The sequence below is a fragment of the Mastigoproctus giganteus genome, chromosome 5 (genome assembly GCF_048544385.1).
Source record: "Mastigoproctus giganteus isolate SK-2022 chromosome 5, ASM4854438v1, whole genome shotgun sequence".
Lineage (NCBI taxonomy): Eukaryota > Metazoa > Arthropoda > Arachnida > Uropygi > Thelyphonidae > Mastigoproctus > Mastigoproctus giganteus.
This window is the reverse complement of record NC_143579.1, coordinates 182,751,812-182,776,520: the sequence shown is the minus strand read 5'-3', so window position 1 is coordinate 182,776,520 and position 24,709 is coordinate 182,751,812. Positions and strand designations below refer to the sequence as shown.

The following is a 24,709-nucleotide window of genomic DNA, read 5'->3' as shown; positions in this document are numbered from 1 at the left end:
TTTATTGGAATTTCTTCTGTAAAGTTCTTACCAGCTTGTTTCAATAAACTGAAAAAAAAATTTTCCCTTTAAAATTTATTTGGAATGTGGTGTTATTGAATTTCTTACTAGAATTAGTTAATTCCCACCTATGTCTTTCTCGCAAGAAATTACTTACTGTTATATTGAAAGGCCAAATAACCCCGAAATGGCCATCTGGGTGGTATCCACTGAGAATATTCTTCTCTACTGGAGAAGCATTACTTATTCAAAGTGTGACCGAATAGGCAACTCACTGTGAAGGCATTCGCAATACGAGATGTAATGAAATGATACCACTATAATAACTTTGGTTAATTTACTGCATATAGACACAATGCATTTGCACTAACTTGCATGCCTGAAAATTTTCCTGCAGCCTGAGGCTTTTGCCCTGAAATTTTATTAAGTATTACTGTTACATTTTAATTTAGAATATATGATATAACCTGCCTAGGCACGTTATTACGCCAATGGAGGTTTGAGCTATATGCAATAATCTATGCAAAAATACGTAAATTGAAGAGGTCACATGGTATGTGCATACATGCCAAGCATTATAAGGCTGTATGACTAGACTAGTACCCAAATCTGCTCACAAGCAATAGGACACAGATGATCCTGCAGATTTCCATAGAGGTTATTGTTATTGTTAGTTATTTGGTTTTTAGGAGCTTTAGCAACTAAGGCCATATTGCTCCGGGATATGCAGTGGTCATTCCCTGACCTTTCCACATCTTTCATATTTGGTGGTGACGGGCTCGAACCCCGGTCTAATCAAGAAGCGTGTGCTACGCACTGCTGCTTTTTCCCACCTGGCTACGGAGGCGCATTCCATAGAGGTATTAATTATTTCCACATGTATAACAGTTGCTACAGAAGAGAAGACAGATGCAAACATTCAGAGTTTAGTGTTATTTGAGTGTCATTCTAATCCAGAGTAAATCCAAGGTAAACAACCTCATAAAGAAGAAAGAGCTAAGGTAAAGAAAGCCAACACGAGAACCACAGCAAGGAAACTTACCAGAGAAACGTTTCCCGCTACCACAATTTCTCCCTGCATTCTCGGTAAACAGATGGTACATGTTATCGGTAATGGAAGTAGAAGTCGATAACGATGTATTGATTAGTTTTTTTCTTATTATTAAAAACAGATTATTAGAGTTTATTAGTATTTTCGCAGTTGAAATTTACTTACGGATACACCCTCCAGACTACCTCAGTCTTGGGGTGTTTATCCCTCCCCCTCTTCCTGCTGTTTTAAAATAGGAAAATGACTTCTACTGCCACTCCTGATAACATGCACCATCTGTAGAGGTCGTTTTCCTATTTTAAAACAGTGGGAAAGGTGGGGGGAATAAACACCCTAAGACTGAGGCAGTCTAGAGGGTGCACCTGTAAGTAAATTTCAGTCAGGAAAACACTCATAAACTCCAATAATCTGCTTTGTCATGTCAGAGGCTTTGAGGTGGTTGATGTAGGCCATGTACAATTTGTGCTGTTTCTTGTAGGTTTGTTCCATAACTTACACATCAATAGTCAATTCAGCCTTGTATCCTTTGCTCATCTGCTTACATCCTTTCTGCTGCTTGGCCATGATGTTCTGGCTCTCCAAGTGGTCTGATATCTTAGTTATGCAGCTGGTCAGGATTTTGTACATTGCTGAGAGACAGGCGATTGAGCTGTACTTTTCTGGGTTTGTGGTGTCCTTGTCTTTCTTTAGCTTTTAGTCAGGCGACTTCTTGAGTCAAAGACAGTGGGATTGTCGGGGTGCCTTATTGTCTGGGTGAACTGCTCTGATATGTGCCTATGTGTGCGGATAAACTTCATATACCACTAGTTGTGTATGTTATCTATACTTGGTGTATGCCAGCTGTGGTGCGTCTTTCTTACTCCAAAATGTTCCATTCTGTCATTTCTTGAATGTCGTTGGTTTTCTTCCATTCTAGGTGTATCCACGGGGCACAGCCATTATGGCTAGCTTTTGCTGCTCCATAGGTTACCCCAGAACTCCTTAAGTGCCTTTTGGTTGAAAGGTCTATTGCCTTCCTTTTCTCTAGAAGGCTGTGATTTTCATCAAATAGCTGGTTGTCTGTTTTCCTTTGAGCACTCTCCCTATATCAGCCAAGTTTCTTACTGGTGGAAGGAGGCTCTGCTTGAGGCCGTCAGCTTCTTAATTCTGTTCCTCTGGTGGTACTAGGTCAGTTAGCCCATCTTTGCTCTTATCTCTTCTATCCTCTACTGTAGCCTTCTTTCCCAGGCTGGTGATTCCTTGTTTTTGCAATTTTGTTTTCTGTTGGTTCCTGGTTTCTCTTCCATTCATTCTGGAGGCTGCTACAGGGGCACAGTAAATGGTAATGGAGATGGTATTTAGCGTCACTTCATTTTCGTTGATATCATCCAGTATTATTTGCTAACTGAGGTGGTCTGTGACTTTACACATGATTCTGCTGGGTCTCTGCTTTGGTATGGTTTCGGTCTTTGTGGGGCCTATTCCCTCGAATTGTGCTAGGACTTTCATCCATTCCTCTATTCTGGATATCATGACCCTGTCTGTTTCAAATTTTGGCTACTCCAGGTTGTAGTTCTTGTACTTGCTGTTCCTCTTCCTCCTGCAGCTCGGATTCGGTTGTGCCCATATTCTTTGTAGTTGGTCGCTCACATCCTGCTTGATTTTTTCAAAGACTGCAGGAGCTATCAGGTTCTTTGTGATGATGGTCCATCTCTGATTTGATATTCACTGACCTGAAAACAGTTGGGAATGGTTCCAACTTGGTGTGTAGTTTCGCTCTGTACATCGTCATGTTAGACTCTAGCTTCATTACTTCATAATATGCATGTATTATGAATGTGTTCATTTTGATTCTCCACATCATGTGTTTTTTTTTTTTTTTTTCCTTCCTTCCTGGGTGGTCACTTCTTTGAGAGTTGAGCAGTTGAACAGGAAGCACTTCCAGTTGGTTGGACTGGTGGTCTTGCTCTTCTCTTGTGGTAGCCATACAGGTGACAGCACCACTTGCTCTACTGTCTCCGTCAGGAGAGTCTTTAACTTCTCGAACACAGCTGACTTTCTACTACTCATTTTCATCCAGCTATAGAGGTGGACCTGTTTAGCTTTGGCTTCTGCATCCAGTAGGCGGTGGTAGTGAATTGGGAGCAACACCAGATGGTGCCACTCTCTGCCTCAGCCATTGCTATGACCCTTAGGAAGGTAGGTCAATGAAGTGAATTTCACGATTTGTTTTTCTGTTGCAATTTTTTTTCTTTCTCATCAGGATTTAAACTCTGGTCCATTACATTCATGCTCCAACATCATCATTATTATTAGTTAAGGAATCTTATTTCTTAATGAGTTATTATTATGTATCTTTTAAAAGCAATTAAGATCTGCATTGTACTGTATTGATAAATAATAATAACAATAAAGAGAAGACAACCCAGTCCAACCTACCGGAAGTGCTTCCTGCACAATCATGCTAGTGATTACTCAAAAAAAAACAAGCAGATGCATGAAGTGGAGCATCGAAATTGAATGGGAGGGGATTTGTCACCCTTTTTAGGAACTGGCGGGATATGAGCAAATTTCCAAGCAGAAGGAAAAACACCTTTGGAATAAGAAAGTGAAAAAAGGTGGCAAAGAACAGGAGTAACTTCAAGAGCATAGGTTTTGAGAACAAGTGGTGAAATACCATCGGGACCTGGAGCATTCTTAGCATCAAGATTCGTCAAAATCCTTCTGATGGAAGACCACAGGAGGCATTGAATTGAGCATGTTGGGAATGGTGGGAGGTGTTTTACCAAGATTATTAATACAGGAGTTGGAAGAAAAATGGGATGCTAGCAGGTCAGCTTTATCCTTGGCTGAAGTGACAAAAGAACCAACTGGTTTTGACAGAGTTGGAAGCAGAGATGGGCAAAAGTTGTGGCCAATAGCTTTGGCAAGAGACCAGAATGTTCAGCTACCATTAGGGCAAGAAGCAAGTTTTCTACTCTTAGCCTGTTCAAAATCTAGTTTGGACTGATTAATAACTGCTTTACAATCGTTGCGAGCTTTGGTGCAGGCAGCAAATGAAACAAGCCAATTACGATATGCAACATTCTTCTCTTGAACAGCTTAAGCACATTTATTGGAAAACAATGGTTTAGATAAAGGACGAGATTTTAAAGTGGAGTATGGAATAAATGATTCCATTCCTACAAGAATAATTTCACTGACACGATCTGAGCAAACATTTACATCAGAAGTTTTGAAACAGTAATCTGATCAAGGAAAAGAAATCTCGCAGGTCATCCCATTTTGCATTCTTGTAATGCCAAACAATACGAGGTTGGGAATAACCATGAGATAAATGCTCCATTAGAGAAGAGACAATCACCAAGCTGTGATCTGAGGTGCCTAAAGGACCACTCACTTCGACCATGTACTTAGAAGGGTTGTTTGCGAGAAAAAAGATCAAGCGTGTTGGCTGCACGGTTAGGACTGTCCATTATTCTTGTAGGTAAATGAACAATCTGTGCAAGGTCATTAGTAATTGCAAAAGCCTCAGCATCTCGACCAGCTGGATCGGTGTAACTAGAAAACAGAAGCCAGCTGGAATTGTGAACATTAAAATCACCAAGGAAAATTACCTTACTGTTAGGAAAGTTGGACTGGAGAAAGTCAAGTTGCAAAGAGAGGAAGTCAAAGAGCTCCAAGTGATTAGTGGACTTGGGAGAACAGCAGAGACAGATGAATTTGACACAACGACGTAGAGATTTTAAGCCAAATTTCTATTTCTCTAAAATACAAAAGTGCATAAAACAATGAGACTAATTTTATAATAAACACAACTCTTTACATAGCATAGATCAATGAACTTAATTAAAAGTAGCCCAACTGGAAACCTTCAAAACACCCATCAAATTTTGTGAGGGTGAAAAATCCTTTTCTTTGGTTAGGTTTTTCAACTTAGGAAAGAGGAAGGAGTTACAAAACCAAATCTCTCTCTTTTTGCTAAAATTATTCATTTGGACAATAAACTTCATTTTGTAGTGAACAAACCCAGCCATTTCTCGATTTTCAAATAATAAGGTAATTAAGTGTTTGACCTTTAGGGATGTACAAAATCCCTCATTATATGAATATTTTTGTCAGTTATATGTATTGTTAGATTTCCTCTTGGATATGTTTATTGACATCTTTTCTGTTTCTAAAATCTTTTAAACCAGTCAAAAACTCTTGTTCTTATTATAACATCATTCCAATAAACTTGAATAAAAAAAAAAAAAAATTCTATTATCTTGTATGCAATTTTCTCGAATCATGCAAAATCTTACATTAATTCTCTGTAGAGGGCACAAGCCAAAAGTTCCTGTACAGGCAGCTCAGAGCATGAATGACACACAGTGCAGATTTGTACTGCCTCTTTATGGTTAGTTTCTCCATTATGTGCACCCACCACCACCTTCTCAACCACTTGTTTGTTTGTTTATTTGGTTTTTAGGAGCATTAGCAACTAAGGCCATATTTTTTTTTTTTTTTTTTTATGAGAACCCCAAACACAAGAGGTATTAGAACCTATAGTACTTAGTACCGTGCTTGGGTTGGAGGTTGAAAAGACGAAAGAAGATATTTGTTGACATTGGACTTGAACTTCTGTAGATTGTAATTTTCAGGAAATACGTATGAAGGAAGGTTGTTCCAGAAAACGGCAGTTGAATCAATAAATGAGGAAGATGAAAAGTTGGTTCTGTGGGTTTGAAGCTGGACAGTAAATGGATGTTGGCTGGTGGCGACACATGTTCGGACTGTTTTGAAAGAGAGAGCGGGAATTATAGAAGCCAATTCAGAAGAACAGTGCCCGTGGAAGTATCTGTAGAAGAGGCATGCAGCAGAAACAGTACGTCTATGAGAAAGCGAGTGGAGAGACACTGTTAGAGATGAATCATTAATTAACCTAACTGCCCTCTTCTGAATGGAATCAAGAAGCCTGAGAGAGGTTTTGGGGACACCACCCCAGATGTGGGAACAATATTCATGGCAGGGCGGATTTGCGATTTATACAGAGTGAGCAGCTGTTTGGAAGAAAAGTAACGCCGAGAGCGAAAGAGAAAACGAAGTTTTTTAGATGCAGAGGAAGCAATATTTGTAATGTGCTTGTGCCAACAGAGATTAGAAATCAGGGTGATCCCGAAAAGAGATATATCATTTTGCCTAGAAATCGGAGTGTCACTAAAGATAAGAATAGGAGCAGAAGAATCCTTTTTGCGAGATAAGACAAGACTGAGTTTTAGAAGGGTTGAAATCAACTAAGTTGTCTTTGCCGCAATGGAGAATTACCTGAAGATCGGCATTTAAGGAATTGGCAGCAGATTTTCGAGAACTTGAAGCTGATTGAGCAGGACAAGGTTTCTCAAAATGGAAAGTTGAATGCAATGTGCTATCATCAGCAAAACTATGGATAGGATTTCCAGTCAATGGAAGGTCATTGATATACAAGAGGAAAAGAGTAGGGGAAAGAACTGAACCTTGGGGAACACCGGCATTAGTGGAGAAGTTAGAAGACTGAGAGCCATCTATCATCACCCTCAGTGAGCGATCAGAGAGAAAACTGGATAACCAATTACTAAAAACAGTTGGCAAACCATAAGATGGAAGCGTGTTTAGAAGACCTTTATACCAAACACGATCAAAAGCCTTTGAGATGTCAAGAGCAACTACTTGTGTTTCACCGAACCTTTCCATTGAATTAGTCCATAAATGGGTAACATAAGCCAGAATATCACCAGTGGATTGACACTGACGGAATCCATACTGGCGACTGTTGATCAGACGGAAGGTTTCTAGGTAGTTTAATAGTTGCCGGTTAATTGATTTCTCCATTACTTTAGAAAGAGTAGAAGTAACTGCAATGGGACAATAATTGGATGGGAGGGATTTGTCACCCTTTTTAGGAACTGGCTGGATATGAGCAAATTTCCAAGCAGAAGGAAAAACACCTTTGGAATAAGAAAGTTGATTGATTGATTTTTGATTTGGTAGTTGTTGGCGCATCGGCTTCTGTGGCCATATTGCACCTCCCAAGGTTTTTTGCAGTACTTTGATCCAAGCCCGAGGCGGGAATCGAACCCGCGACCTTGGGGTTGCCGGGCAGGTACTTTACCCACTCGGCTAGCCCGGTCGGCGGAATAAGAAAGTGAAAAAAGGCGGCAAAGAATAGGAGTAAGTTCAGGAGCACAGGTTTTGAGAACAAGTGGAGAAATACCATCAGGACATGGAGCTTTCTTAGCATCAAGATTCATCAAAATCCTTCTGATATCCTTTTGACGGAAGACCACAGGAGGCATTAAATGGAGCATGTTAGGAATGGTGGGAGGTGTTTTACCAAGATCATTAATACATGAGCTGGAAGAAAAACGGGATGCTAGCAGGTCAGCTTTATCCTTGGCTTAAGTGACAACAGAACCATATGGTTTGGACAGAGGTGGGAGCAGAGATGGGCAAAAGTTCCGGCCAATAGCTTTGGCAAGAGACCAGAATGCTCGGCTACCATTAGGGCAAGAAGCAAGTTTTCTACTCTTAGCCTGTTCAAACTCTAGTTTGACTGATTAATAACTGCTTTACAATTGTTGCGAGCTTTGGTGTAGGCAGAAAATGAAACTGAAGAATTAGAAACAAGCCGATTACGATATGCAACATTCTTCTCTTGGACAGCCTTAGCACATTTGTTGGAGAACCAAGGTTTAGATAAAGGACAAGATTTTAAAGTGGAGTGTGGGATAAAGGATTCCATTCCTGCAAGAATAATTTCACTGACACGATCTGAGCAAACGTTGATATCAGAAGTTTTGAAACAGTAATCAGACGAAGGAAAAGAAGAAAAGAAGTCTCACAGGTCATCCCATTTTGCATTCTTGTAATGCCAAACAGTACGAGGTTGGGAATAGCCATGAGATAAACGTTCCATTGGAGAATAGACAATCACCAAGTTGTGATCTGAAGTGCCTAAAGGGCCTCTCACTTCGACCTTGTACCTAGAAGGGTTGTTTGTGAGAAAAAGATCAAGCGTATTGGCTGTATGATTAGGATTGTCAGGTATTCTTGTAGGTAAATGAACAATCTGTGCTAGGTCATTAATAATTGCAAAAGCCTCAGCATCTCGACCTGCTGGATAGGTGTAACTAGAAAACGGAAGCCAGCTGGAGTTGTGAACGTTAAAATCACCAAGGAAAATTACCTCACTGTTAGGAAAGTTGGACTGGAGAAAGTCAAGTTGCAGAGAGAGGAAGTCAAAGAGCTCCAAGTGATTAGTGGAGTTGGGAGAACGGTAGAGACAACAGATGAATTTGACACAATGAGGTAGAGAGATTTTAAGCCAGAGAAGATCAAAGAGAGGAGATTCCAAATTGCCAAGTCTCTGACAGGGAATATCAAAACGGACATATGCACAAGTACCACCTTTGAGGCGAAAGGAATCATACAGCAAATAATTTGGACATCTGAGATGAGCAGTAGTTGAATCAACTGATAACTGAGATTCAGTCAGAAAAAGTACATGGGGTTTGGAAGACTGCAAGTGGAAATGGACATCGTTGAGATTGGAATTGAGACCACGTATATTTGTGGAAGTCCTTGGGAGGTTTAGATCTTTTCGCAGATAAGCTTGCTCTATTATTTTGACAATTCATGGTGTATTCAATAGTAAGAAAAAGTGGGTGGGACATGCTGTATGAAGTAATGAAATTTTTGGATATGGCGTACATGTGGTAAGAATATACCCAGATCCTTGACATAACGTGGCCTCGACAATGCTCCCCGCATACACACTACTCGGACTCCCTCCAGTCACTATCTGGCAGAGTAGAGGTAGAAAGATTATACACTAGCTGATCTGGAAGCCTCCTAGAGAGTTACCAATAGGTTTGGTCCGGTGTACTATCTAGCGGTCGGCCTGCGAACACCGTTTTAGAGCTGTACCCTCGAAATGTAAGGAATATTGGATCTCGCCATGACATTCATCATAACCTCAAAAATCATCAATCATACTGCATGATGGAAGAGATAGGGAAGGGTTGGCCGGAACTTAGCTCTAGAGATTAAACATGGGTTCCACCACTTCAAGCCTCCAATAAGCAAAGTGGTGGTATTTCACCGGTTGATGAGAGTCATCTACCACCTAGTACTGCCTGGTAACATAGAGGGGCGGCATTCCTCCATGTGGTGTGGGCGCCACACCTCGACTCCTGCTTACGTTGGTTCACACCTGGGTGGTCACCCACCATGTACTTGTGCATGGAGGTTATACCCAGGATTACTAACAGTCCCACCATCGTGAAGGTGCAAGCAGAGGATCTGGCTGTCGTAGACCGTCCGGACTTTGCCGAAATTAGGTCCACTTGACTTAAGTGTCACCCGAATATCAGTTCCATCAGCGTTTTAGACTCCCAGGTAGCAAGAACAGCTTGTCTGGTATATCTGAGAGAATGTCTGTGACAACCTCAAGGAACAAATATATTGCTCCGGGATATGCAGTGGTCATTCTCTGACCTTTCCGCATCCTCCGTATTTGGTGGTGACGGGCTCGAACCCCCGGTCTAAACAAGAAGCGTGTGCTACGCACTGCTGCTCCTTCCCACCTGGCTACGGAGGCGCATTCTCAACCACAAGCAGAACAAAACTTGTGTGTGCGTTAGGGCATGCATCTATGTGTCTTGCAAGATGAAACACAAGCAGACAGAGGTAGTATTAAATGTATTCTCAAATTACAAAAGTGGCAAAAAAGCTGGTCTCCGTGTGTTTACTCCAACGAAATTAACTCCAAAGACTCTTTACTGGAAAACAAAGACTGCAAACAAAGTAACCTTATCCTTTTTTATTTCACTAATTAGGAAATTTTTGGTTCAGGCCCTTACATAAAATCCATAGCTTTCTAAAAAAAAAAAAAGCCAAATAAAAAATGTACTCTTCTCAATCTGGTAGCCAGCAGTAAAAGCATCCATTACCTGTATGAATAATGCTAACACAATTAACAAGCTAGTTAATGCAATACATTACATTTCATGCACATTAGCAAATAGTAATAATTCAGGATTTATAAAAAAAAAAAAGTGCACATTTTTCTCTCCAATCAACACATAGAAACAGACAATACTAGTAATTTCAGTTATAATATACCATATATGGATAGACCACATAATATATATATGAAAAAAGAAGTAATTGCCAGATTTCTATTAGTCTAATTTCAATGAAATGTGGGATAGCAGAATGAATCTTTCTAAAACAGCTAAATATAGAATTCTATGAAAATCCATTCACTAGGAGTAGTTATTACATGCAGAAGGATGGAAAGATAGATATGATGAAGACAACAGGCACTCAACTCTCGATTCGAAGCAAATACAGCAGACTCTCGATTTACTGGGATGCTTCGACTCCAAATAAAAAATTTTAAAAATCAACCAGAAATCATAAAATGCAAGGAAATAACTAGAATAGATATAAACAGATGTTTTGCAAGTCACAATTAAGTGACAAGAGGTGGCATTACTTTAAAAAAAAAAACAAAGGGGGGGAGGGAGGGAGAGAGAGAGAGAGAGAGAGAGAGAGAGAGAGAGAGAGAGAGAGAGAGACCAAATGTTTAGTTTGTTTTAGTGCGTCACATCGATTGTTGTGTTTCATCGCACCACAAAAGGCCAAATTTTGTTTCCTTATTTATGTCCAGGATGCCGGAATTTTTTTTTCTAGTAAATTTTTTATTTAGTTTTGTTTAGAAATTGCGAAAATGATGAGCAAACGCAAGAGTTGTGATTTCAATTAAACAAAAACTTGAAATTATTCAAAAGTTTGAAAATGGTGCATCCGTTAAATCTCTAAAGAACCATTATAATGTTGGTGACCAAACCAGCGACATTGTAAAAAACAAAGGGAAGCATTGTACTGGACACACAAGTAGTGTGTGGTAAGTTGCTGAACATTTTTCAATACAGTAAGTACCTTCGGATTTACGTTACATTATTTATATATTTTTTTATAAGACTGAAGATTTCAGTGAAGGGGACACATATTTCACCATAATAACATAAAAACTCACAGAATTCTAGCTATTGGTATTATTGCAAATGGAGTAAGATCAAGTTTACTACCCATTAAACAAAACATTGCAAAAACAGAAAAGCCCAATAACCTAGAAAGTGCAAATTGTTTTTGTTTTATGGCAGTAAAATGTGAGCTCGTGTGGGGTGATAATAGTGAGTTTTCACCTTAACCTTGTGAAGTTCTTTTCAGAAAATTTAATTTTGATTGTTATCATGGTGCATGGTAGACATTATAGTTGATTCAGGTATAATTGTCACAAAAATAACAAGTTTGTGCTCCACACATTCTGCCTGTACCTGTCTGGATCTACATTTGAGACTGAATCCATTACAAACTTTATAGCATCAACAGTTGAACAGCCTTTTGTAAAGCTAAATTGAGTGTTTACTTGTAAGTTTTTAGCCTCATAATATTTCATAAATCTAGTTACAATACCTTTTTTTTTTTTTTTAACCTTGCCTAGCACTTGGTAGTAAAGCAATAGGACGATAGGTGGAAGGAACATTGAGGGGTTTGTTAGGATTTTTAACCAGAATTTTAAGATTGGCTTGCTTCCAGGGAGCTGGAAAAAGCCCATCAGCCAAACAGGAATTAAGAAGATTAATAATTAGTTGCAGTTTGATTGACCAGATTCTTTTTAATACTGCAACTTCAAGTGAATCTAAACCTGGACATTTATTATCCCCCAAAGAATCAATAGCTATGCCAATTTCAAGATTAGTAAACGGGTCCTCATCAATTAATCCAGAATACATCAAGTGCCTCATCCTTAAATAAGCAAGTCCCCATGGTTCATCTTTTAGTGTCGATTTAACCAGTTTTTCCCAAGCATTCTTCTTTTCTCTGTAAATTTGATTAAAGTATTTTTATTATTATTTTTTTTATTTTTGTGTTTTTGTATGGGCGGCTCCTAGAACAGAAGTTCAACTCCGCCTCGTTGCTCTGTTCAGTTTTTACAGACTCTGTCAAGGTAAGGCCGGTGTGTGTCTCGTAAAAATAAAAATAAATTTTTTTTTTTTTTTTTTCTTTTCTTTCCCTAAACCAAATCCACACAGAAACATCCCAGGTTGGATGAAGATAGATGAAAAGGCAGGCGAGAGAGAGAGAGAGAAAAAAAAAAAAAGTTTTTCATCCCGCACGGGAGAAAGTGATAGGAAAGAAAAACTGTGTTTGTGAGCTTATGTGTGTGTTCTGTAGCGTGATGTTGTGTTTTGGCCTTTTGGCTACCTGGAAGCAGTGATCACCTGGACGACCTTCCTCCAGGTACTCGTCCCCAGCAGAAGGAGGGCAAGGCCTCCCCCACTATCTGCACGCCCTCCTCCCTGGGGAAAGAGTCCCCAGGGAAGAAAGAAAAACTTGTTTAAGATGAAGAGAGGGAAGGAGTAAAGAGGAGAAGGACTGTTCCGGCCCAGGGAAGTCCCAATCCAGGATGGATAGCTAGAACAACAACGCAAACAAAAAAAAAAATAAATAAATAATAATAATAATAAAAAATAATAATAATTTTTAAAAAAAATAAATAAAATAAACGTATAGTGTGAGAGAGGAGCTTTCCTGGTCTGGGGAGCCCCAGGCCAGGTCAGAATGCGGGAAAAAAAAAAAAAAAAGTTTAAATCCCACAACCTGGTCAAAGAAAGGAATAGAGCGTCGGCCAGGATGTCAGCAAGTAGAATGATGGGGGAAATAAAAAACAGAAAAGAAAGAGGGTTTTTTTTTTTTTTTTAAATAATTATCCCACACGGGGTGGATAGGAAAAGGCTATCAGGAGAGTGCTAGGGCTACTAGGGCTAGCAGATTATGAGAAGAGAGAGAGAAAAAAATAATAATAATAAAAAAAATAATAAAAATAAATAACTAGTTATTGAATTGCAGAAGCTTCTAGGATGATCCTCCTTCTACGCTTGAATACCTCTGCCGCAAAGTGCTGTAGTGCACCTAAGTTCCTTTTGGAATGGACCAGGAGTTCTACTTGGTCAGGAGAAAATCCCGAAATTGCTGCCTGGAGTTGTTGTCTATGGTCCTCGTAGATAGTACATTCAAAGAGTAGATGTTCCCAACTCTCGACAGACCCACAGAAACAGAGATCGGTATTTAGTAGACTAAAGTATGTCTGCCTGGTATTTAGTAGATTAAAGTATGTCTGCCTGGCCAGCTTGTAAAGGTCACCCAGACGGTCCACCTCAACTCTTGCCTTATTATTTCTCTTGGCACGCTGGTAATTACGCCGAGCAGTTTTTAATTAATTTCTCAGATTTGTGAGATCCTATAATGTCTACCATGCACCATGATAACAGTCAAAATTAAATTTTCTGAAAAGAACTTCACAAGGTTAAGGTGAAAACTCACTACTATCACCCCACACGAGCTCACATTTTACTGCCATAAAACAAAAACAATTTGCACTTTCTAGGTTATTGGGCTTTTCTGTTTTTGCAATTCATTATAAATGGGTAGTAAACTTGATCTTACTGCATTTTCAATAATACCAATAGCTGGAATTCTGTGAGTTTGTCTGGAGGGTACATTTGGGCGGGTGTATTTTGTTTCATTGTATTTTCAATGCTCTCAACAACAACATCAACAGATTGAGCCTTACCTAAATTACATAGAGAATATTCTCCACAGGTTGGCGGGTAGAAGTGTCGTTATGTGTATGGATGCAAATGCTGCTTTATATTATGGAACATTCCCTTTACAGATCAAAAAGGCAAGTTATTAGAGGAATTAATCCTAACTAAGAACTTACATCTTTGGAACACTGTAGGGCAGCCCCCTACTTTTGTTTCAGCATCTGGTCAATCCTTCATAGATATCACAGTGTCCAACTCTAATTTGGACACAACATAACAAACTGGCAAGTTAGAACTACATGGTCAGCAAGTGACGATAACCCTATAACTTTTGAAGTTGATATGGATTCAGGCTGTACAAGAAGGAACTCGTACAATTTTCCTAGGTACAGGACTCAGGATGCAAACTGGGAAAATTTTGAGAACAGGCTGTATGTAGAAGCCACAGATGATAACATCGAGAGAATTGGGCAACTGCCAGCAATGGAACAGGTGGAGGCTGTAAATGACCTAATAAGGTTGGTCTGAGACGCCTCTCTTACAAAGAAAAAGGGAAAACAGAATCATGTGCCCCTGGTGGTCTCAGATCTCACAAATCTGAGAAATTAATTAAAAACTGCTCGGCATAATTACCAGCGTGCCAAGAGAAATAATAAGGCAAGAGTTGAGGTGGACCGTCTGGGTGACCTTTACAAGCTGGCCAGGCAGACATACTTTAATCAAATTTACAGAGAAAAGAAGAATGCTTGGGAAAAACTGGTTAAATCGACACTAAAAGATGAACCATGGGGACTTGCTTATGTAAGGATGAAGCACTTGATGTATTCTGGATTAATTGATGAGGACCCGTTTACTAATCTTGAAATTGGCATAGCTATTGATTCTTTGAGGGATAATAAATGTCTAGGTTTAGATTTACTTGAAGTTGCAGTATTAAAAAGAATCTGGTCAATCAAACTGCAACTAATTGTTAATCTTCTTAATTCCTGTTTGGCTGATGGGCTTTTTCCAGCTCCCTGGAAGCAAGCCAACCTTAAAATTCTGGTTAAAAATCCTAACAAACCACTCAATGTTCCTTCCACCTATCGTCCTATTGCTTTACTACCAAGTGCTAGGCAAGGTAAAAAAAAAAAAGGTATTGTAACTAGATTTATGAAATATTATGAGGCTAAAAACTTACAAGTAAACACTCAATTTGGCTTTACAAAGGCTGTTCAACTGTTGATGCTATAAAGTTTGTAATGGATTCAGTCTCAAATGTAGATTCCAAGTATGTCCTCTGCGTCTTTGTGGACTTCAAAGGGGCCTTTGACACCTTATGGTGGCAAAACATCCAGGCGAGGTTTTAGGAGGCCAAGGTGTCTACTTCCCTTTATCATCTAGTTTCTGATTATTTCCATGGTAGTAGTCTTGGGGGTGTACGATTCTGATGACTGTTCAGTTACTAGTGCTGTTACTCGGGGTTGCCCTCATGAATCAGTCCTAGGACCAGTCTGCTGAAATATGGTTCTTGATCAGTGGCTCAGAGTGCAGTGCGACAAAATTTTGAAGGCAGCATATGCTGATGACTTGATCATATTAGTTTTTGGAGTCTCGTAGGGAACTAGAAGAACGTGTGAATGAAATCTTGGGAGACCTAGATGGTTGGTGTAGCGTGCACAAACTACAGATTTCTATTGACACAACTAAAATGCTTTTGAAAGGTTATTTGAACCTGAATATACCCCCTTTCCCAATGTAAAAATGTAAAAATTAATAATCAATCCATTAAAATTGTAAGAACAAAATATCTTGGAATAACGATGGACAATAGATTTAGTTTTGTAGCCCACACAAAAAATGTGCTGAATAAAATAAGTCTTAACTGGTAAAATGATTAAAATAACTAAAAATGTCTGGAGAATTAAACCAGCAACTTTAAAGTTATGCTACGAGTGTATTTTTATACCAATAATTTGTTATGCTGCAGGTGCATGGGGTTACTGCATTAATAATTGTTTAGTCTTGAAGTCATCATCATCATCAGCCATTTTCAATCCACTGCAGGATAAAGGCTTCTCCAGCAACTTTCCAGTTCCTTCTGTTTTGAGCACTGGCCATCCATTTACTACCCAAAAACTCATGAATTTCATCTATCCATCTCCGCCTTTGTCTTCCAGGTTTTCTTCTAGCTCCTCTTGGGTACCATTCTGTTATTTTCTTAGTCCATCTGTCAACATGTCTTTGAGCTATGTGTCCTGCCCAAGACCATTTTAGTTCTTTAGTTTTGATAAGAATGTCCTTTACTTGAGTTTGATGCCCAATCCATGTGTTTCTCTTCTTATCTAACAGTCTGATTCCCAATATAATTCATTCCATTCTTCGCTGTGTAGTTCTCAGCTTCTCTTCCATTATTTTGGTGAGTGCCCAAGTTTCACTTCCATAAGTCATGGTGGGGGGTATACATTGATTCATTATTTTACGTTTCAGACAAACTGGGATATTGCTCTTCAGTATGTGACTATATTTCCTGAATGCTATCCATCCAAAATTTATTCTTCTCTTGACTTCCAGCCATTTATCATTATTACAGCTAATAACTTGTCTCAAATAAGTATATGACTCCAAATTTTCAATTACTGCTCCTCCAATCATTATTTCCCTTTCCGTGGCATACTTGTTCATCATTACTTTTGTTTTAGACATATTCATCTTTAGTCCAAAATCCTTACTAACTGTGCATAACTGATTAAGATTTTCCTCTAATTCTTTGGGATCGTGGCTTATGACCACAATGTCATCTGCAAATCGTAAATGGTTTAGGTACTCTCCGTTCACATTGACTCCTTTCTGCGACTAGTCTAATCTTCTGAAAGCTTCCTCAAGGGCAGCAGTAAACAGCTTCGGAGATATTGTGCCTCCTTGTCGAACTCCTTTCTCGATTTTAAATTTGCTACTGTCTTTGTCTAGTCTAATAAAGGAGGTAGCACTCTCATATATTTTCTTCAAAATCATAATATATGGAGTATCTATGCCTTGTCTTTCCAGTGCCCGAAACATTGCCTTATGCTGTATGGAGTCAAATGCCTTTTCATAGTCCACAAATGCCAGGCATAATGGTGTTTTATATTCATTTGCTTTCTCCATTAGCTGTGATATTACGTGAAAGTGATCCATAGTTGAGAATCCTGTCCTAAAGCCAGCTTGCTCTTTCGGCTGATTCTCATCAAGTATTCTTTCTAATCTGTTAGTAATAACCCTTGTGAACAACTTGTAGATGTGGGATAACAAGCTAATTGGTCTATAATTTCCAATTTCTGATTTATCTCCTTTCTTATGCAGCAAAACTATGATTGCATTATTCCACTGCTTAGGCGTCACACCTTTTCTAATGCACTTTGTGAAGAGCCTTGCCAGTTTTTGTGTTATGTCTCTTCCTCCCAATTTTAACAACTCTACAGTAACTTCATCTTCCCCGGGGCTTTCCGACTCTTCATTTTCTTCAATGCATGTTCTACCTCATCAGGAAGAATATCGGGGATGTCGTATGTGTTGCTACTTTGCAATCCATCTTCCCCACTGCTGGTATCATTCTCTCGCTCCTTGTATAATTCTCTATAGTAGTCTTCTGCTATTTGAATTATGCCTTCTCTGCTGTTTATAAGTACACCATTGCTATTCTTCAGTTTCATTTGTCTTTCTGTATTACTGCTCATGGCTGCTGATTTAAATCCTTTGTTTTCCCTTAATGCTTGTTCTACTTTTCTTGTGTTAAATCTTCTTATGTCCTCTCTGAGTCTCTTTCTAATGGCTTTGCATAACTCAGTATACTCAATTTTCTCCCTGTCAGTGTTTTTCTTGCTCTTCATTTGTCGTCTTCGGTTCATCATGACAAGTGTTTCTTGACTAATTTTTTCTTCTTTGGATTTCTGTTTCCCTATAGGTTTCTTGGGCTTTATCACTTTCAGAAAGTTGTAATATTCCTCGTCGATATCTTGGTCCTGAGCAGTCTGCAGAAGCTCAAACTTGTTCTCAAGTTCCAGTAGTACATACTGCTTTTTCTCCTCCTCTGTTATCTCAAAGACCTTTGTATTATTTACTCGAGTCAGTTTTTTCCTTTCCTTTCCTACATCTATATCAAGTGTACATCTTACCATTCTGTGATCACTTCCAACATTTACCTTATTCGTGACGGTAACATCATTCACAATATATCTTCTGTTAGTGAGGATGAAGTCGATTTCATTAGTTGTTAATCCATTTGGACTCTTCCATGTCCACTTTCTGTTCACCCTTTTCTTGAAAAAAGTGTTCATTACTGACAGTCCTTGAGATTCTGCAAATTCCACAAGTCTTTCACCTCTTTTATTTCTTTCACCAATTCCAAAATTTCCTATAGTTCCTCTTTCTGCGCAGTTTTGCCTTTTTCCAACCTTAGCATTGAAGTCCCCCATAATAATAGTGTAGTGGGTTTTCTGCTCATCTAGAAGACTCTCAATTTCGGTGTACATTTCTTCAACCTCTTCATCATCATGGCTTGATGTTGGTGAATAAATCATTATAATCTTTAGCTTGTACCTCTTAGAAATCTTGAGTATTAGTCTTGACACCCTTGGTGATGTACTTTTGAATTGCAAAATTTTGTTTTTAAAATCTTTATGGACCAGAAACCCAACTCCGCCTTCACTCCTTTCACTGTTTCCATTGGTGTACAGCAGATTTCCACTTGATAAACTTATAAGTGATTCATTTCTTCTTCTTGTTTCAGCCAAACCGATGATATTCCAATTCACATTTTCTAATTCCTTTTCCAGCTCTAATATCCTGTCTTCACCGATGAGTGATTGTACGTTATAACAGGCCAAGTTCAGTTTCCGTGCATGGCACAGCCTGGTCGTACCCAGATATTCTTAGCACCCTCTGCTTCCACTCTGATCCTCTCGCTGCCGTAAGAGGAAGAATGAAAGCTGCTGGGGACTGAGGGCCATTTGTATTGTTGTGCTGTCATATGCTGGAGGGTTTGGTCTTTTCCTCTCACCACTGACCAGGCGTCTTGAAAAGAACCACTCTACATGTTCGTTGCCACCTAAGTGATGTAACAGTCCTTACCATCGAGAAGGTGTGCATAAGTGGATTTTAGGGAGGCAGGCCAACCGGACTTCTCCTAAATCTTCTGTAATAGAGAGATATTGGATCCATCAGTGTTTTAGGCTGAGTGTCTGATAACACACAGGATACCTGTTCCCCTCTAAGCTCCAACACAAGCACAACAAACTGCAGAACAGTGTCGACAATGGCACTCCAAGTATTGAGTGGAAGTATTGAGTGCAAGGGTGAGCAATTATTCAATTAATTTGGACATATCAACTAAGAATGATAATTGTAGAATTAGTAATTGTAGAATTAGAAGAGTTTGTTAATAGTTGGTAATTAACTTGGTCCAATACAGAAGTTGATAGAGTTACTTTTAGTTATTTTCCTAACATATCAGATTTTACCAAGCAACTCTCAGCTTGGTTTTCCTCAGGTCTGAATGTATATTTTCTTCTAACAGGGCATGGTAGCTTGAACTCCAAATTGTTCACTCTGGGGTTGGCTGCCTCTCCATTATGTAAGTGTGGTGCTCCTGAGACCATGGAGCATTTAATATTTGACTGTTATCTCTATATAGACTTAAGAAATAATTTACAGCTTCTTACAGACGTGTACAACAAAGATGACCTATCATGTTTTGTCAATGATAAAGAAAATTTCCTAGCCTTTTCTAATTTTTGCAGATAAATTGTTTGCATGTAGGAAGAGACTAATTGGAGTTGATCTGTAAAGAGTAATGCCAAGTAATCCAGAGTTTGTATTCTAGGACAAGAACTATTATACTTTGTTCATTAAATACGTTTTCTATAAATAAGTCCTTAGTTTTCTTTTCTTAAGTAAATATGTTGGTTCCACTATGGTAATGATGTTTTGTTTATAGATTATTTGTTATAAATATAAAATTGGATTTAGTAGATTTAATAGAGAGGTTGTCTGTTGGTTGTGTTAGTGGTTCTTGAGCCGAGTGTGGTTCCTGTCAAGGTATAACTTGTAAAGACTATCAGATTTTGATAGCGGTTTTGTGTATAGAGGAAAAGTTGGCTATGCATGTTGTAAATATGATATTGAATTGTAAAACGCTGACAAGGTGCTATCTATGCCTGTACATAGATAGCACCTTGCCATCTGCTTTCTGAGTTTAATTAAAATCTGGTCGTGTAGTATCAGATAATCAAAGAGTGTTATTAAGAGGCAATGTAGCTGAGTTCTCTATAATGACTGGACAAGTGTGTCTGGTTGCTGTAGACCAATAGTAATACTTTTGAAATGGTGTTAATTAATGTAATGGAGTATTATTTATAGTTTTGGATTTTCTAGAAGTTCCCCAGGAGTGGTGATCGTACTCACTTAGCTAATAGTAAACATTGTATATAGGTACTTTTATTTAATTAAATTTTATTTTATTTCTTTTATTTTTTTTATTAATTAATTTATTATTATTTTCATTCTTTTTATTTTTTTATTATTATTTTTTTCTCTCTATAAATTATTGTAAACTTTTCTCTTTCTATTTCTCTTCTATTCCAACCTTCCCATCCCTTCCAATCCCCATACTTATCACTCTTATATCCTCTTATATCCTCCTTATATCTTATTTTCCCTAAACACCTTGGGGCTCCCAGGCTTGCCTAATAGCCCCAGTAAGAGTCTCAGCTAAAGTGAACCCTGGCATGCCTCCTCATGGCCAAGGTTGGGAGTCATGGGACCAGGTGTCCCCTGGCTGCGAATTCGCCAAAGTGCTGGCACTCAGCACTCAACACAACAAGACACATGCTTACACACCTACATACATACATACATACATACATACACTTGCCGGCCTTGGCCTTTCCAGATGCTACAGCGGCATATAGGGGAAACCCTGGAGACCGCAATTGAAACAAACACACTTTGACCGTGACACCTTGTTATCATGGTGCCGACTAAGAGAATAAGTGACAGTGGTACTAATAAATCTATAAAGAAAAGCGACCAAGTCGGATCAGAAAGTTAAAATAATAAGGATGTATGAAAATGGCCAAACATTAACAAGTATAGCACAGAATTCAGATTTGTCAGTGGCAAATGTGAACACGATAAAGACAGAATATGAGAAGTGGTCAAGCAATCGGCACCAATGAAGTCAACTATAATAACCAAGGCTGCAAAATACATATCAGTTTTTACAGTACGATAACATGCGTTTTTTCTTCCTTTTATGTTTTCTTTTCACGTGCCACTCTGGCTACTTCACCGCTGTCCCCAGGTAAAGTTTTTAATTGAACTAATTAAAAATATATAACTATTTTTCTTCATTCTTCTGAGAATATTATGTGGTTTTTGTAATTTTGGCATATCAGGGATATAGTAGCAATATTTTATTAGTCATTCCCAAGTTATGTAAAACTCAACTTACGTAAGAAGTCCTGTAACATATCTTGTACGTATGTCGGGGACTTACTGTATTTTTGGATTAACCGGGAAATCGATTATCTGGGAATTTTTTTTATCATCTATCTCGGAAAATCAAGAGTATACTAACATGCCAAAAAATGGCAGAGGATGTCTTTGCAGGTGAGATACACCCAAATGGACTGGACAAGACCAAGAATAAAATCAGTTTCGTATATAAGTTCATGAAACCATAACTGGTAAACATATATTCAAGTTAAAACTGATATTTGTTACACGTTTCACTCCAAATTTCAAAGCGATCCAAAATATTATAAAAGAATCACTATTACAACAGTTCCATACTTAAACTATAAAGGAAGTATTAGATATGCTTAGAAGACTTTGACATCACATGCATTGTACTTACCACGAGATACCTCTGTCTCCAAGTAACCCTAATTTTTCTGACCTTACAGTGTGTAAATCTTGAGAATTTTTTTCAAGCCAATCAATCACCAGCTGAAAAGTAAAAACTCAACTACATAAAAGAGTAAAGAAAACAAGACATTTCTTTACATAACACATATTCTTCAGTATAATGTTATTATCTGCAAATATTAGCAATACCTAATAAGCTTCTATTTAGAAGTGTTCTTAATATGTAACAGGTATAAATTTCAAATTAGTGTTAAATGCCACAGGTAGAAATCAGCAGAGACCAACTGATTTAGTAATAAAAAAATATCGATAAATTTATTCTGATATTAGGAAATCAAGTCAAAATAAGAAGTAATTAATATTTAAAAGCATTTATGTAAAGTTTTCAATTTTACAAAACTAAAATTTCGTGTAGAAACTCATTACACAGAGCCTACATGTTTAGGAAACTCATGTGAAAGAGTTAAAGCAATCAAGATATACAAATATTAAGTATATTATTCTACAAAAGTATTTGAAGACCATCATATTTTTCCCCAACATTAGTTTTAATGAATAAATTAATAAGGTGTAAGTTCACTTTTGGTCTGAATGACTACTACAAGAAATACATCTGTATATCTGAGCCAGTCAGGCAAATTATTGGACCCTGTTTTTCTCAAAACATATTTTTTCACAGCTTGCTGATGAAATAGAGTATTATCATGCTGGAAAATATGTGGGATGCCATTTCCACAGAACTGGCACCGAGGAATTGTCCAAGATACCAGTGTAGTATTGATAGTTTTTGGTAGTACAACCAAAAGTGAGAGCCTGAACCATGAGAACAGCTCCATACCATGATATCACCTGTAGTGAATTTCAATTTAGGAAATAATACATTGTGATAGATGATGCTCCCCAATCATTCTTCACGCTCACACTTGTTTGATATGAAAATATGTAATATGACTTATTGACCCAAAGAACCCATTTACACTATCTCATGTCCAAGATGAATAACTGGTTATGGGTTAGGCACCATTGCAACAATGTCTGTATTCTTGCAAATCTGCAAAATTAAAAAAAAAAAAAAAAAAAATAGAGAGAGACTTTTAATAAAGATCCAACTATAGATGAAGTACTCCAGAAAAATTGTTAAAAACATATAACATTAAAATGTTTAAATTAACCTGACCGTTTAACAAAAGACAGTTACAATACAGAACAAACTACCCAATAACAATGATGATGCCCTAAACTCCACCTGTGTCATTAATCCTACTTACAAAAAAACATGCACTGAAATTAAAAGTTAGAAATGACATTAAAAGTTAAATCTATTATATATAATATGTATGTGACTATACCCATGCTATACTTTACGTGTTGGATTTAATAGCTAAATACAGCACAGGCACAGCATTAAATTTGGGTAAATCTACAATTAAAAAAATAAACAAATAAACAATAGATAAACAAACAAATAATAAATAAACGACATCTGTATATCTGAAAAATTACATAAATTTGATCAAAAATCAAAGAAAACCAAACTTTTCACAAAAGCAGAAGAATACATCTGATTATTGAAAAACTTCCAGGTAAATTGGAAAAGTTGGAAGGTGTGGTGAAGCAAGGTGAACAGTAACTCTGTAATAAAAGCCCATTACATGCATTTACAGGTGAATACTGGAGCTCCAAAGTAACGATTTCCCAAGGCTTGGCAAAGAAAATAAAAATAAGTATGCACTTCCCTACTCAGGTAGGTAGCTATCCAGTTGACCTTTGAATTTCTTTGAACTGTCAGCCTCAACTACCAGTCCCTGAAATCTAATCTAAACATCTCCTGTAATTTGCATTTATGGTCTCTAGTTCTGAATTATTTGTAACAGTGAAAATTCTGCCTTCATTCAGTTTACTAACCTTTTTCTCTCTCGTGCTCCCTCTCAGAGCCCCTAATAAACGTCAATCACCCCCACCCCCCAAGGTGCTTAGTTTCCAACAAGCTTTTTATGTAGCCTACATAATCAAAGCCTTTTCTCATACAGCTGCCCTTTTTCCAAACTCATCATATGAGTTGTCTATCTTTGGACCCATTTAAGAAGCTCAACGTCTTCTTTCATATTAGGTCTACATACTTGGATACAGTATTCCAAATGTAATCTTACAATTGCCTTATACAGTGGAATTATGACCTCCCTATCTCTTTGGAGGATATTGTTTGAGAAATCATCGAGGACACCATGGGCTCTTCTGGCCACATCTCTACATCTGATTACACTGCTCACAAAACTTCATATCGCCCCAGATCTCATTCTTCCCCTACTATTTTTAATTCAATCCCACCAAGTGGGTAAGTTTTTTGGAGTTCCTATTCCCAAGTGTAAGACGTTGCATTTTGCTGTATTAAAACACACTTCTCAGACCATTCTTGAAACCTATTCAAATCATCCTAAAGGAGTGCTGATTGGTAATGATCATTAATGATCTTCCAACCTTTGCATTGTCTGCAAATCTTAATGTCATGACCTTTTCAATGTTGTTTATGAAAATCAGAAAAAAAAACAGTAGCCCAAGAACTGATTATTGGAGGCCCCCACTTATGATGTTACACCAATCTGAAAAACATCCATTAATCAAAACCCTCTGCCTTCTACCTTGCAGCCACTCTGCAATGCATCTTAGAAATTTCCAATAATCCCAACATATCCAGCAACCTTTTATGAGGACTGAGTCAAATTCCTTGCTAAAATCCAAATAAACTATCTTGAAATTGTTCTCTACATCCAGCTCATGAGTAACTATATCAAAATAGCTTACCAGGTTAGTTAAATATGTTTTCCCTTTACAAAACCATGTGTCCATCAGAATGCCATTTCTATCTAAATGTCCCTGTATTGGACTTTTAATCATTGCCTCTAAGATTTTCCCTATGAAGTATGCAGGCAATATCTCAAATATTGCCCACACACTTTTAAATCTGTTTCTGTTTTGCACAGATCTCGATTACTATACTAAGAAGGATGTCCAAATACTTCATGATGTATATACCTTGCTGTTCAAAAGTTAAGTTACAACAACAACAACTATCATCATGCTGCTGCTTTCTTGAGTGGAGCTCATAGTATGACTGAGAAATGTCCATGTTAACAATTAGACACTTTTTTAAATTCAATTA

The 24,709-nt window shown here is 37.9% G+C and overlaps 1 protein-coding gene across 1 annotated transcript in view; it reads right to left on the bottom strand.

Moving 5' to 3' along the window:
• The window catches only part of Nup107 (nuclear pore complex protein Nup107), a 446,410-nt gene that overhangs the window by 229,635 nt on the left and 192,066 nt on the right, over positions 1 to 24,709 (bottom strand). The window contains exon 10 of the mRNA XM_090373566.1: positions 21,539 to 21,630. Coding sequence (XP_090229692.1) covers positions 21,539 to 21,630 — 92 coding nt within the window. The remainder of the gene's footprint in view (positions 1 to 21,538; positions 21,631 to 24,709) is intronic.